Source organism: Cherax quadricarinatus, chromosome 57 (assembly GCF_038502225.1).
Source record: "Cherax quadricarinatus isolate ZL_2023a chromosome 57, ASM3850222v1, whole genome shotgun sequence".
Classification (NCBI taxonomy): domain Eukaryota; kingdom Metazoa; phylum Arthropoda; class Malacostraca; order Decapoda; family Parastacidae; genus Cherax; species Cherax quadricarinatus.
In genome coordinates, this window is record NC_091348.1 from 15,425,285 (window position 1) to 15,441,360 (window position 16,076).

The following is a 16,076-nucleotide window of genomic DNA, read 5'->3' on the forward strand; positions in this document are numbered from 1 at the left end:
TCTGAGAAGAACGAGAAGGTGAAGGTGGAGAAGTATCATCAGCAGGTAATTGTCGTTGACGTTTAGGCGTGGGACCAGAGTTGGTCCGACGTGGAACGGGTCGGCGATTTGAAAATTGCCGCACCGTAGAGGGAGAGGCCGGAAGCATAGTCAGAGGAGAGCGAAGGTCTGATAAATCGAAGGAGTCAGTCGAGGCCTCAGTACCTGAAGCGGGTGAGGAAACAGCACCGGCAATAGGTACAGAGGCATGAGGAATGTCTGAAGAGTGGTCCAAAGACGAGGCGGGGTCAGAACGGGGTGCGGTATCAAGAAGGGGCCCGGGGGTACCAGGTTCATGGACTAGGGCTGCCATGGTTAGGTTACTTCTTTCTTTTTGTTTTTAAGAAAAAAAAAAAGAAAGAAGAAAAGAAAATAAAAATAAAAAAAAGAAAAAAAAAAGGGGGGACCGGGGAGGGATAGTTCCTAGGAGGAATGAAAGGGCCAGAAATCTCCCTCCGCGCCCAAGAGGACTCGACACCGCTAGTAGCGCAGATGCAGCATGGAACCCGTGCCATACCCTACCTTTCATGCCAGTAAACCAGCAATCTGGGATAGCAACCTCACATCTGCCGAGCTACCTCGGTGGACAAAAGAGAGGGCGGCCGGATATCCGCCACAAAGCATACCTCCTTCAGCCACCACCCCCGGAATCCGAAAGGTGGCTTCCAGAGATACACCCGTCGCCCAAAAGACACCCAAAGCTACTCCGGGATACCGGAGAGGGATTGGGACATCCCTAGGCAATCCAGATTCCACGGCAAACTACGCCACCGCCAAGAAACCTCAACGGAATGGGATGGACCCCGGTGTCCTTTCCCCTACCTAGGAACTAGCGCGCCTGTGGGAGAAATCACGAAGGCTAAAAAGAGGAAGGGCAAAAGGGAGGGGTGAGGAGGAGGAGGAGGAATGGAAAAAGGGGAGGATGGGATAGGGGAGGGGAGAATGGGGGGTAATTAGGTTCGGTCTGAGGAAGAAGACCGACAGGGCTAATTCCTCAGACCAAGAGCCTCTTCACCACGCCAAGGAGCCCCCCTTGAAGAGGACCTTTATCTAAACACTTGATCTACACATCCCCTACTCATTCTAAAGCCTCCTTACTTATCCACAATCCTACTTTGTCTTACCTCTAATTTTCAATAATAACCCTACTGCACACTTTTCCTGGTATACTCAGTAAACTTATTCCCCTATAATTTTTATTATCTCTTTTGTCCCCCTTCCCTTTATATAAAGGAACTATACATGCTCATGCCAATCCCTAGGTACCTTCCCCTCTTTCATACATTAAACAAAAATACCAGCCACTCCAACACTTTATCCCCCCCCCCCCCTGCTTTTAACATTTTTGTCATGATCCTGTCAGTTCCAGCTGCTTTACCCCTTTTTCATTCTACATAATGCCTCATGCACCTCCCCCCCACTCATATCCTGCTCTTCTTCACTCCTAAAAGATGTTATACCTCCCTGGCCAGTGCATGAAATTACCGCCTCCCTTTCTTCATCAACATTTAAAAGTTCTTCAAAATATTCCCGCCATCTACCCAATACCTCAAGCTCCCCATCTACTAACTCCCCTACTCTGTTTTTAACTGACAAATCCATTCATTCCCTAGGCTCATATTTTTCCTATATTTCACAGAATAAAGTAGACATTTTCAAGCAAAATATTAATCAAATTAAAAGAATAGTTATAATTTTTATAGTACTGTAATATCCAAATCTAAATCTTAAATAATAATAATGACTTCAATTTACTATGAAAAACATTTGTAATAAAATGAACTTCTAAATAAAATCCAATTATTATTTATTACTAGTATTCTCAGCTTAATTATACAAATATTGCAGTAAAACCCATGATTAATGCCTTAAATTTAAATGGTCTGGTATACCTCTGTTAGACACAGGAAGTCCCCAAGGTCTTCAAAGCCAGGAATGAGGTGGTATCTATGAAATCACCCATTAAGTTACTAGCCAGACCAGACTGTATTTAACCTAATTGACTTGCAAATCATTCAAAATATTATGAAAAGCATTGGGTTAAGCTGTACATCAATCCTATATTTAAGGTACAGTACAAGTACAGTAAAACCTCTCATTGATGGATTTTGGCAATTTTGGACAAAAATCAGCCAGACAAATGCTCTAATTATTGGACAAGATGGACAAAAGTCTGTAATTACCCATTTTGTCCACAGTGCCAGTAACGAGACAAGTCTGCAAACTCTGATGTTTGCCTGGTACAGGCCAAAGTGGCTATGTCAAGGACCTGCTTATTTTCATTGTTCCCTGGGTTGTATATTACTCACTCCAATTTATTGTTTGTGCTCACTCATACATACACTCATCATTCAATCTCTAATTTTCCTTGGATTTAGAGCATTTTGTGTGACTTACTACCAAATTACATGCAGTTAACTATGGCCTGTAAAGCAAGTGGTGGCGCCACAAGAAAATGTGTAGTTCTCAGAAATCTACGTCTTCCTAGCAATCTATGTCTTCTAACCCCTCTACATCTTCTCAGCCATCTACATTATTTTCACTAATAGAGCTTTACAGGTCCTCTGATTCAGAATAAAAGTTATTCTGAGACCATTATTGTCTCTCCACCACAAAAAAAAGGTAAGTAAAATTACTGTAAATTACAGAGTACTATAAAATTACTATACAGTGTGGTACTGTACTGCAGTACTACAGCTTACAATACCTATGTTCTTAGTGTGTGGGAGTTACAGACAACTGGCATTATGGTGCATTCCTCTTTCCCCTATTAGTCTGTTAATGAGAAGTTTTACTGTACATACATTTATTTATAATAGAATTGAATTTAAAAAATTAAAGTGCATCTAAAATGCACTTGTTCAATTATAGACGCATACCACTATTGCCTAGAATGACTGTTTACTGATAAATGTATATACTGCAATGTGGTATGTCATTACCTTATTTCCTCTGAGGTAACCATGTAAGAAGTTATAGCAATTAGTCAGTGGAGGATGGAGTTAATTAGCAGCACTAACTGTAGGCTAGAATAACAAAAAATATCCTTTTTGAATAACCTGACAGTTTCATGTGACAGTTGGGAAAGTGAAGGTGGGAAATACACTTTTGCAAATGCACAAATACTTTTTACACAGGAAGACACTACACCAGAATCTAGTACACCATTCCTATTACCTCAAAACAAAAATGTCCATGCAAGTGAATTGATTACATATGCAAACTCTGACATACATTAATCAGAGTACATGTATAGACAACAGACCATAACAAGCAAAAGCTTTATGTTTGTAAACAGAAATTGGATTGCACATTAATGCAAACTCATTTATTGCCTTTAATTGTAATTCTAAAGTTAGTTTCACTTCATTCTGACATACCATTTATAAATGAAACACCTTTGTCAATTTTCAATGGTACCCTAGTTTAAGCATTCTTCACATGCTACTCTGCTGTGCCATAATAAAAATTTGTCATTATACCATATGTAAGAGTACAGCCTCTCCACACGTAACGACAGCGTTCCATTCCTAAGACCACGTCGGTAAACAAATTTGTTGCTAAGTGAGGAGCATACTAATGGTAGTGGGTTTGTGTCAACTATCTTTGATATTGTTTTAATGTCACCTTTGCACCATTTATAACATTTCTGGTATATTTTTAAAATGTTTATACAGTAGTGTACTGTATTTTGTAATAAACAGAATAGAGTAAATCAGCTCTAATATACATTACTTAGGTATGCATACTGGTCAGAGAGCCCGTCATAAGTCTGAGGTGTCGGTAAATGAGTATGTACATCGCTAAGTGAGCAGAGGCTGTATATTACGTGTTTTATTAAAATAACTAATTTAATCAGCAATTCTTTATACCAAAATGTACACAGCAATTCAAATAAAAGTGATTATTTCTTTTTAAAAAATAACATACTAAGTGCAACACAATGATAAAATGTCTATTTTTCTGCATGTCACTTAATTATATTCCATATTTAGACAATGCAGTACAAGAAAGTTAAAATACTCAGTACCTATTATTCATTTGAAAAGTTGAAAATATTTTTCAGCTAATTTCTTAATAGTATTACATTCAAAATACATTATCATACCACTGGTTGAAAAATGGCTTGATACTTAACCCTTTGAGGGTCCGTGCCATAGATCTACGACTTTACGTTGAGGGTCCAAACCGTAGATCTACGTCATGAGCTTAGCTCCCTCTGATAAGCTGTGAGCGATAAAGTTTGGCCTAGATATGAGGGAATACAACTATGTGGTATGTGTGCACCACATAAAACAAATCCTGAAGCACATAGTGCATGAGAGAAAAAAAACCAAGACCGTAATTTTCGATTAAAACAGTGACTTTGCAGTGTTTTTTTTTGTGTTTTTTATAGTTGTATTTGGGATTTCTTGGTCTCATTTGATAGAATGGAAGACATTGCAGAAATAGAGATGATTTTGATTGGTTTTAATAATGGAAATGGCTTGAAACTGAGCTCAAAGTAGCAGAAATGTTAAATTTTTGCCAATGTTCAAGAGTAAACAAATGACCTCACACATCTAATACTGCTGGTGGGTCTAATATACGTTCACAAATGTGGTGATATTATTTATACAAGTATTACAATATTGCATAACAGTAAATCTTCTACTGATTGGTTTGAATAAAAATTCATTATGTGAATAAAAAATCAAAATGGAATTCATTAGCAAAGCCTGAAAATGTAACTAATGAACAGAGGAAATGTTAGTTTAGTGCCAGGAATGCCTGCATTGTTTATTCTGGACCCTATTTTGAAATTAGAGTACAGTGGTCCCTCGCTTTTCGTAGTTCTCGGCAATCGTAAATTTCGCCAATCATAGGGGTATTTTTGTATAAACGTGGACTCGCTTTTCATAGGTTGACTCGCAAATAGTAGTTCGTCCGGGACGCGTACGCACGGTGTGAGGCGGGGCGGCCTCCCTACCCAGCCAGTCTGGCATTGTTTACCAGTGAGTGAAGGTCCCCTCAAGTGCTCCTATGAAATATTTCATAATATTCCACTCATTTTAGTGCTTGCAATTACTAAATAAGCTACCATGGCTCCAAAGAAAGCTCCTAGTGCCAAGCCTGTGGTAAAGAAGGTGAGAAATATGTACAGTGACAAAATCTTGGGCCATTTTCGGGAAGTGTTAAAGAGACTCCAGAAACAGAGCTCTCTCCACAGTTACTTTGCGAGACAGGACTAGAGTGACTCTCAAGGTGGTCCTAGTGACATTAAGAAACAGAGAAGCAACCCCAGAGAAGCAATTGGTACCTGAGATGTTGCTGGAAGGGGATTCCCCTTCCAAACTGTAAACAATCCAATCTCTCTCCTCTTCCAGTCTCCCATACACTAAGAAGAATCTCCAATAAAGGTAAGTGTTATGCTGTTAATGTCTCATTCATCATTTCCCATTGTATTATGTACTATATGTATATTTCATGTAAAAATTTTTTTTGTTTTAATACTTCTGGATGTCAGGAACATTGATTCGCAAATTGATTCGCAAATCGTAAATTTCGTTTATAGTAACGGCTCCAGGAACGGATTAATTACGAAAAACGAGGGACCACTGTATTCTGAACTTTGCATTAAATTGGCCATATTACCAATTTCCGATCACTTTATTTTGTAGTTGAAACAGTTGACTTGGTGAATTCTTGTTCTCAATCGATAGAATAGAAGTAATACTAGTGAAATAGCTAAGAATTTGGTCGACTGGAGTAATATAATTGGCCTATAATGGGAGTCAAAGTTGCCGATGCGTAAATATCGCTGAGACACCCAAATTCGCGAGAGCATAATTTCGTCAATTTTCCATCAAATTTCATACTTTTTGTTTTATTACCCTCAGAAAAAGATTCTCTAACATTTCTTAAGAAAAAATAATAAAATTGTTTTTTGAAAATTCTTGGACACTGGTGCACACTTTGAAATTTGGCCTCTGGACCCTGAAAGGGTTAAATAATATTTTTATGATAATGTATTGCACTGAACTTGCATGATGAATACGGTGGAACCTCGGTTTTCGTATGCAAAACTATATGTAAAACTATAGTTATTCTCTATAAAATGTACTTTTTTGTTAATATTTTTGGGTGCCTGGAACAGATTAATTTGATTTACATTATTTTTTATGGGAAATATTAACAAAAAATACATTTTATAGAGAATAACTATAGTTTTATATACAAACTAGGGCATACGAAAACCGAGGTTCCACTGTATTTCATATGGTAATTATTACACAGTTACTTGTATTTCTACTTTTCATAATAAGAACTAGAAATTCAGATTGTTACTGAAGTTAAGATATTTTGAATGTAGTATCTGAACACCAAGGACTCCGAGATCTCTGGCAACTACAATATCAACATTTTTTAAAATTTCTTAAAAGGGTTTATAAAAAATTATATATAATGAAAATATTATATAAATACTACATAACGTAATGGTAAAATAAATACATTTTTCTCAATTTAACAATTCATAAATCTCTACATTAGTGATGATATATAATGTATAGACTCACAAATTTATAGGAAAATAACTATTATTTAAGTAATTCTCTTAAAGGGAAAGTTTTGCTATGAAACACTTCTTAAAAGACAACTGTTTTAACCCTACAAAGGAGCTACCTTGGTGTGTTAGGATGCATGTGTGTTCTTATCCATGAACAAGCTTTGCTAACTGAATTTAATGTCAAGACTGACTGTAACCGTGTGCAATTTTGAATGCCTCCAAGAGCAGTGTTGAGCTTCCTCCTTGAAAGCTAATTTGGTATTCATCAAGCAGATGAAGATCATTCCTTACAATCACTGGACCAACGTGTATCTATAACCACCCTCGTACAAAGATGACCCATAGTGTGCTGTCATTTTCCAAGAGAGAATGGTGAAATACTGACCTCCCCCTTCCCCCTCTCTTTCCACTCTATATACTAAAAGTTAGGAAATAATGTACACTAACAGTATGAGAAGTTTAGGAAGGCCAACCAACCCTCATTTTATGATCAGATATAAGTGAGCACAAATAGGAAGCATGTCTGTCTCGCACTCGACAGATGGAGGATCAAGCCCCCTCATGACTCACGAAATTGTGTCATTACAATTTCACGAGTCATGATGACAGCTCTGAGGGGACTTGAGCTAGAGTTCATCACGGCCATGCTGGCAGGGGATTCATCTGTAAAAACTTGCATTTGTCATCACAGTTGTGCTTATGCTAACCTTCTTATGGTGTATAAATATACCTAGTTGGATGAATCTGACTGTTGCCAGCTGGCCCAGTGGCTAACACATTGGTCTGGAGTTTTATGACTCTCTAACTGCAAGTTCAAGCCCCGCCCATGGTATGGTTTAAAAAAAAATTATATTAAGAGGTGCATTACTAATAAACACAATGGAGCTTCAAGGAGTGACTCTAGAAAAGTGCAGTCTGTAAATGCAAGAATCTGGATGATGCTGTATAAAAGTTGTTAACACAGCACCTACTGCTGTTCTGCAAAGAATGACTGCTTTATCTCATCATTCATGTTTAACTCTCCTACCACATCTTTCCCTTCTCTCTTTATAGACCTCTTCCTTCCTATGTTCCTTGTTCCCAACATGTAACTAAAGTACGTCATATAGAAATGGTGGAAGCACAAGTGATGTGCTTTTGTAAAAAAAAAAATGTTTCCAAACCCTGTACTAGTCTCTGAACATTAAGTCACTATCCACCAAACATAAGTCTCTTACAAAATCTTACGCATTACAACCAAATCCTGACTTTTTCTAATACCATGTTGACCAAATCCATCTTTTATTCCCTTATCCTTCCTTCCTTTTTCCATTTTTCTACATCGTTTACAATGGCATATCAATTATAATATTATATTAGCCCTCTTTTCTAAAGATACAGTCAGCCTTATGGATTTTAATCTGCACTTGATCTTGTGGACTATTTCTTTCTACCCTTTATTTTCTCTCAATGTACTGTATGCCCCCATGTGTTGTGTAGCACTAAATAATACTTATGAATTTAGCACTTGTCATTATATTCTTTCTTTTATTTTTAACACACTGGCCGTCTCCCACCAAGGCAGGGTGGCCCGAAAAAGAAACATTTTCACCACCATTCACACTATCACTGTCTTGCCAAAGGCATGCAGATATGACAATTTGAATGTCACTCTAAACAACAAATATTACAATTATTAAATGTATAAAACAAAACCTGACATTTGGCATAACCACAAAACTTGTGCTATAAAAAAATTAGGTAACTGAAGGATTCAACGTAAGTGAGCTTAAAAAATTCACTACTCAGAATATATCATCGGTAAGCACTATAATAAATATCTGAACATAGTGTTTTTTAAAATTACCATTTAATTTACAAAGGTCAAAAATGTATCTATACTTTAGAGGATCCTCAGAGCCTTTGTACTCTCCTAGCTTCAGCTAAAGTCAGAATCCCAGGCAATTATCTTACCTTAACCAAGCTGTTGACTGCTGGTTAGTTCATGATCTTCATAAATAAGCTTATCAGTTACCTCCTCAAGAAACTCTCATCCTCCTTAAAAGTATTAAATGTTATAGAAACATTTAAAAAACAGGCTGATATTAATGGTTTTGGTGTTAGCTGGTGTTACTGATAAGACTGATTAGTGATAAACTGAAATTCCAATCTATCCTAAATTGGAGAGATAAGTGTAATATACCCACTTGTTCCATCCTTTTACCAGATTATCAATGTCTTAAAAGCTTTGAACAATGATTTCTTGTTTCAGGCACAGCGCTGTTGGAGTCAAGATAATTATGGTAATGTCTAATACAATAATTATTATATAACAAATTTGTACTAAGGAGATATGTTTAAAATATCTGGAGCTGCTATTTTTTTTTTTAAACGTCGGCCGTTTCCCACCGAGGTAGGATCTGAGCTGATATTATTGCCCTAAATTATTTAACTGCCAATTTAATCTTCTGAAATAAAATCAGAACAAGTCATGGTCATCTACTTCACTCTTTATCAATGCTAAGAAAATGTCCTCATCCTTTTCATCCCAACTGTCCTTATCTTTATCACTGTCCAATCCATGGCTTGCTCTTTCTTCTTTAAGACAATCCTTCAACTTACCTGCATTTTCAAATCCACCAAGCTTGTTTACCTGCAGATTACTATTTCCCTTCTCACATTCTGTATGTGATGAAGACATCATAGGATCTAATGAATTATTTTGGTTTTCTTGTAATGGCAATTCCACTTTCAATGATGAATTCTTACCTTCTGAGGAAGCTTTTGATTCTGATGACACAGTATTATTACCCAAGGATGGGCTCTCTGATGCATGCTTTATTGTTATAGACAAATCCTTTACTTTCAGTGATAAACTTTGTGAGTGTGATGAATCCTCGGCTTCCAATGGTGAAACTAGTGTTCTAGATAATGAAGCTTGAGAAACCTGCATCTCTGAAGTTGACACTTCAGAATTTTGTTCGCTTTCATCTGCAGAGTCATGATAATGGGCTGACATCATCTCTGGTGTCGTGATCATGGATGATGGAATGCTTGGTGAAATAACCAATGGGTATTCTAAATCTCGTTGGAGAGTGTTAATGAGTGCTTTGTACTGCCTGTACTTTGCTTCTGAGAGTTCCCTTTGCTGGCTGGTCAAAATTCGTTCTGCATCATTCAGACTTCTCGAACTTCTGCTAAAGTGGCTAATATCTGGGGAAGGGTTTACCATAACCTGGGATTTCTTAAGTGTATGTAGAGGCTCTGATGTTGGCCTTTTTTCTGTACAGGGGGATTCAGAATACGACAAAGAAGCATTGAATGAAACACTTGGCATGTTTGCTTTCTTAGGGGGAGTAATGGCGTATGATCTGCTCTCATCTAGGATGGACAGTTCTGAGAGATTTTTTACTGTTTTACATATTTCTGATGCTTGTGTCGTACATGAACTTTCCTTATCCCCAGCATCTTTGGAACACGGTGATTTTGTTACATCAGTGAAAGTGGAGAAATACGTCTCTTTAATGGGTGATTCAGAGGTGGTTGTACCAAAATTTGAAGTTTTTGGAAGATCTGCCGTTTTCCAGCTATGTAGACAAAGTTTTCTGAGTTGGGTCTGCAGCCACCTGTAACAATAAATACAGTGGTACAAATAACAGTAAAGTTGTCAACCTGAGAACTATACCACTAGACTCTTGTGCCTTTCTTGGGTAGGGATGAGAAAGAGAGGAGGGTAGGGAATTTAGCTGTAGCGAGTTAAAACTAAAGTCAAAGAAAAAATTAGGGAGATACAAAAGAATTAAATACATAGCACAAGCCAAAAACCTACAGTAATTATGAAGATTTTAGAGATAATAACTTTAGGTCAGACTGTTACTTAAGTGATATTTTGATAGATATGGACAGGAAGTACAGTAAACCTTCAACATAATGTGCTAATGTAAAGGGAGGGGGATTGTCTGAGTGTCTGTTAAATCAGAACAATGTTAAAAAATAGCAAAAAAAGCACCAAAGTACACCTACCATCTGACTTACGACCGTGTTTTTTATGCCAAATTTCTGGGAAATAAACAACTATTTGTGTTGTACACAGTGTTTATCCTAAACCTTACAGTATAAAATACAGTACCAACAACATAAAAAGTAAAGTAAAACATGAAATACCAAAATAAAACAAAATAAAGTCATTACAAAAATGTTTTGTTGATATTCAGTAGTAAAGTTCGACTTACGACCATTTCAACTTACGACTGGTTTCTCGGAACCGAACTCGGTCGTAAGTCGGATGGTAGGTGTAATCTACTGTATATTTAATATAGCCCTGTACATTCAATTTACAGATAGTGCACTGCAATAAACATTGAAAATGAAGGAGTTAAAAATACAATTTCGTTATATCAAGGCCTATTGATGGTAAATTTAATGATCAGTAAAAATGTTTGTTGTGTTTTGTGCTTCTATTAGCTTAAATCTCAACCTCCAATCTTCCTGACTAGTATGTACTAGTTGAAGAACAGCTACTGCACAAAGTAAGCAGTATCTGTACTATACACTATAATGTTAGAAAGTAGCTCAGTAAATGTTACTAATATTGTACAACACAAAAACAAAACTATGTACCATAAGTACACAAACCTGAGTCTTGCTTGCTGAGCTACAAACCAAGCCTCTGGATCAAGGCGCAAGTCAGGACCTGGATGAACAACACAGGGTGACAGAAACACATGTGATGTCAAGATTCCCACTACCACATCAATATTTTCACCAAGAGTAGATAGCATGACCTGGAAGACAAATGCAAATACTTTCCACATCTTGCTTTAATATTTCATCTAATTATAAGTAATAATGAATACGTATGTGTATGTATAAATTATAGAAAGCTTCAGTCTCTTATGTATATAAAGGTCATGGCTATACGGATACAAAAAATAAAAAAAAAGACTAATACAGTAGAACCCTCCTATCCAGAGATTCAGGTTCTGCTGTTTCAGTTATGCATGGTTTACTGTGGCCCAATAATAACCATTAATTTTGCTTAATAATGGCCCCAAGTGCAAAAGTAGCGATGGCGGCAGTTCTTCAAAGCCTAAGAGAAGCCATGAAGTGCACTTATTGTGCATAATTTATCAATTAAGCTTTACCACAAGTATGTATATCAACAAAAAATGGCTTATACATGGGGTATGCTACTATCCAAGGTTTCGGGTATCCACGGTAGGTCTTGTAATGTATCCCCCATGGATATGGTGGGGACTACTGTACGCTGTTCTTGTTGTTTGCAAACAGCACAGTTTTAGTTTATGTATAAGCAATCCTGTGACTACACTCCTCTTAATCTGGTGAGATGATAATTAAAAAGGTAGTAGGTTGGTAGACAGCAACCACCCAGGGAAGTACTACCGTCCTGCCAGATGACTGTGAAACAGAAACCTCTAACTGTTTTGCATGATGGTAGGATTGCTGGTTTCTTTTTCTGCCTCATAAACACGCTAGATAACAGGGATATCTTGCTACTCCTACTTACACTTTGGTCACACTTCACAGACATGCACATGCATATATATACAGTGGACCCCCGGTTAACGAACTTTTTTCATTCCAGTAGTATGTTCAGGTGCCAGTACTGACCGAATTTTTTCCCATAAGGAATATTGTGAAGTAGATCAGTCCATTTCAGACCCCCAAACATACACGTACAAACGCACTTACATAAATACACTTACATAATTGGTCGCATTTGGAGGTGATCGTTAAGCGGGGGTCCACTGTATACATACATCTAGGTTTTTCTCCTTTTTCTAAATAGCTCTTGTTCTTCTTTATTTCTTCTATTGTAGATGGGGAAGTGGAAAAGAATCTTTCCTCCATAAGCCATGCGTGTCGTATGAGGCGACTAAAATGCTGGGAGCAATGGGCTAGTAACCCCTTCTCCTGTAGACATTTACTAAAAAAGAGAAGAAGAAAAACTTCATAAAACTGGGATGCTTGAATGTGCGTGGATGTAGTGCAGATGACAAGAAACATATGATTGATGATGTTTTGAATGAAAAGAAGTTGGATGTCCTGGCCCTAAGCTGAAGGGGGTAGGGGAGTTTCGATGGGGGAAAATAAATGGGATTAAATCTGGAGTATCTGAGAGAGTTAGAGCTAAGGAAGGGGTAGCAGTAATGTTGAAGGATCAGTTATGGAAGGAGAAAAGAGAATATGAATGTGTAAATTCAAGAATTATGTAGATTAAAGTAAAGGTTGGATGCGAAAAGTGGGTCATAATAAGCGTGTATGCACCTGGAGAAGAGAGGAATGTAGAGGAGAGAGAGAGATTTTGGGAGATGTTAAGTGAATGTATAGGAGCCTTTGAACCAAGTGAGAGAGTAATTGTGGTAGGGGATCTGAATGCTAAAGTAGGAGAAACTTTTAGAGAGGATGTGGTAGGTAAGTTTGGGGTGCCAGGTGTAAATGATAATGGGAGCCCTTTGATTGAACTTTGTATAGAAAGGGGTTTAGTTATAAGTAATACATATTTTAAGAAAAAGAGGATAAATAAGTATACAAGATATGATGTAGGGCGAAATGACAGTAGTTTGTTGGATTATGTATTGGTAGATAAAAGACTGTTGAGTAGACTTCAGGATGTACATGTTTATAGAGGGGCCACAGATATATCAGATCACTTTCTAGTTGTAGCTACACTGAGAGTAAAAGGTAGATGGGATACAAGGAGAATAGAAGCATCAGGGAAGAGAGAGGTGAAGGTTTATAAACTAAAAGAGGAGGCAGTTAGGGTAAGATATAAACAGCTATTAGAGGATAGATGGGCTAATGACAGCATAGGCAATGGGGTCGAAGAGGTATGGGGTAGGTTTAAAAATGTAGTGTTAAGAGTGTTCAGCAGAAGTTTGTGGTTACAGGAAAGTGGGTGCGGGAGGGAAGAGGAGCGATTGGTGGAATGATGATGTAAAGAGAGTAGTAAGGGAGAAAAAGTTAGCATATGAGAAGTTTTTACAAAGCAGAAGTGATGCAAGGAGGGAAGAGTATATGGAGAAAAAGAGAGAGGTTAAGAGAGTGGTGAAGCAATGTAAAAAGAGAGCAAATGAGAGAGTGGGTGAGATGTTATCAACAAATTTTGTTGAAAATAAGAAAAAGTTTTGGAGTGAGATTAACAAGTTAAGGAAGCCTAGAGAACAAATGGATTTATCAGTTAAAAATAGGATATGAGAGTTATTAAATGGAGAGTTAGGGGTATTGGGAAGATGGAGGGAATATTTTGAGGAATTGTTAAATGTTGATGAAGATAGGGAAGCTGTGATTTCGTGTATAGGGCAAGGAGGAATAACATCTTGTAGGAGTGAGGAAGAGCCAGTTGTGAGTGTGGGGGAAGTTCGTGAGGCAGTAGGTAAAACGAAAGGGGGTAAGGCAGCCGGGATTGATGGGATAAAGATAGAAATGTTAAAAGCAGGTGGGGATATAGTTTTGGAGTGGTTGGTGCAATTATTTAATAAATGTATGGAAGAGGGTAAGGTACCTAGGGATTGGCAGAGAGCATACCTGGAGTTTACCTGGAGAGAGTTCCGGGGGTCAACGCCCCCGCGGCCCGGTCTGTGACCAGGCCTCCTGGTGGATCAGAGCCTGATCAACCAGGCTGTTGCTGCTGGCTGCACGCAAACCAACATACGAGCCACAGCCCGGCTGATCAGGAACCGACTTTAGGTGCTTGTCCAGTGCCAGCTTGAAGACTGCCAGGGGTCTGTTGGTAATCCCCCTTATGTATGCTGGGAGGCAGTTGAACAGTCTCGGGCCCCTGACACTTATTGTATGGTCTCTTAACGTGCTAGTGACACCCCTGCTTTTCATTGGGGGGATGTTGCATTGTCTGCCAAGTCTCTTGCTTTCGTAGTGAGTGATTTTCGTGTGCAAGTTCGGTACTAGTCCCTCTAGGATTTTCCAGGTGTATATAATCATGTATCTCTCCTGCCTGCGTTCCAGGGAATACAGGTTCAGGAACCTCAAGCGCTCCCAGTAATTGAGGTGTTTTATCTCCGTTATGCGTGCCGTGAAGGTTCTCTGTACATTTTCTAGGTCAGCAATTTCACCTGCCTTGAAAGGTGCTGTTAGTGTGCAGCAATATTCCAGCCTAGATAGAACAAGTGACCTGAAGAGTGTCATCATGGGCTTGGCATCCCTCGTTTTGAAGGTTCTCATTATCCATCCTGTCATTTTTCTAGCAGATGTGATCGATACAATGTTATGGTCCTTGAAGGTAAGATCCTCTGACATGATCACTCCCAGGTCTTTGATGTTGGTGTTTCACTCTATTTTGTGGCCAGAATTTGTTTTGTACTCTGATGAAGATTTAATTTCCTCGTGTTTACCATATCTGAGTAATTGAAATTTCTCATTGTTGAACTTCATATTGTTTTCTGCAGCCCACTGAAAGATTTGGTTGATGTCCACCTGGAGCCTTGCAGTGTCTGCAATGGAAGACACTGTCATGCAGATTCGGGTGTCATCTGCAAAGGAAGACACGGTGCTGTGGCTGACATCCTTGTCTATGTTAGATATGAGGATGAGGAACAAGATGGGAGCAAGTACTGTGCCTTGTGGAACAGAGCTTTTCACCGTGCCTGCCTCAGACTTTACTCTGTTGACTACTACTCTCTGTGTTCTGTTAGTGAGGAAATTATAGATCCATCGACCGACTTTTCCTGCATGCATAGTTCCTTTGTATAAAGGCAAAGGGGACAAAAGAGAGTGCAAAAATTATAGGGGGATAAGTCTGTTGAGTATACCTGGTAAAGTGTATGGTAGAGTTATTATTGAAAGAATTAAGAGTAAGACGGAGAATAGGATAGCAGATGAACAAGGAGGCTTTAGGAAAGGTAGGGGGTGTGTGGACCAGGTGTTTACAGTGAAACATATAAGTGAACAGTATTTAGATAAGGCTAAAGAGGTCTTTGTGGCATTTATGGATTTGGAAAAGGTGTATGACAGGGTGGATAGGGGGGCAATGTGGCAGATGTTGCAGGTGTATGGTATAGGAGGTAGGTTACTGAAAGCAGTGAAGAGTTTTTACGAGGATAGTGAGGCTCAAGTTAGAGTATGTAGGAAAGAGGGAAATTATTTCCCAGTAAAAGTAGGCCTTAGACAAGGATGTGTGATGTCACCGTGGTTGTTAAATATATTTATAGATGGGGTTGTAAGAGAAGTAAATGCGAGGGTCTTGGCAAGAGGCGTGGAGTTAAAAGATAAAGAATCACACAAAGTGGGAGTTGTCACAGTTGCTCTTTGCTGATGACACTGTGCTCTTGGGAGATTCTGAAGAGAAGTTGCAGAGATTGGTGGATGAATTTGGTAGGGTGTGCAAAAGAAGAAAATTAAAAGTGAATACAGGAAAGAGTAAGGTTATGAGGATAACAAAAAGATGAGGTGATGAAAGATTGGATACCAGATTGGAGGGAGAGAGTATGGAGGAGGTGAATGTATTCAGATATTTGGGAGTGGACGTGTCAGC

General features: G+C 38.4%; 1 protein-coding gene across 5 annotated transcripts in view; it reads right to left on the reverse strand.

Moving 5' to 3' along the window:
- Positions 1 to 16,076, reverse strand: part of LOC128693486 (putative leucine-rich repeat-containing protein DDB_G0290503) — an 89,212-nt gene that overhangs the window by 15,735 nt on the left and 57,401 nt on the right. For all 5 annotated transcript variants that reach the window (XM_070097381.1, XM_070097378.1, XM_070097379.1 and 2 more), the window contains 2 exons: positions 11,201 to 11,349; positions 1,084 to 10,191 (listed from right to left, as the gene is read on the reverse strand). In XM_070097381.1, coding sequence (XP_069953482.1) covers positions 9,045 to 10,191; positions 11,201 to 11,349 — 1,296 coding nt within the window. In that variant the 3' untranslated portion in view covers positions 1,084 to 9,044. The remainder of the gene's footprint in view (positions 1 to 1,083; positions 10,192 to 11,200; positions 11,350 to 16,076) is intronic.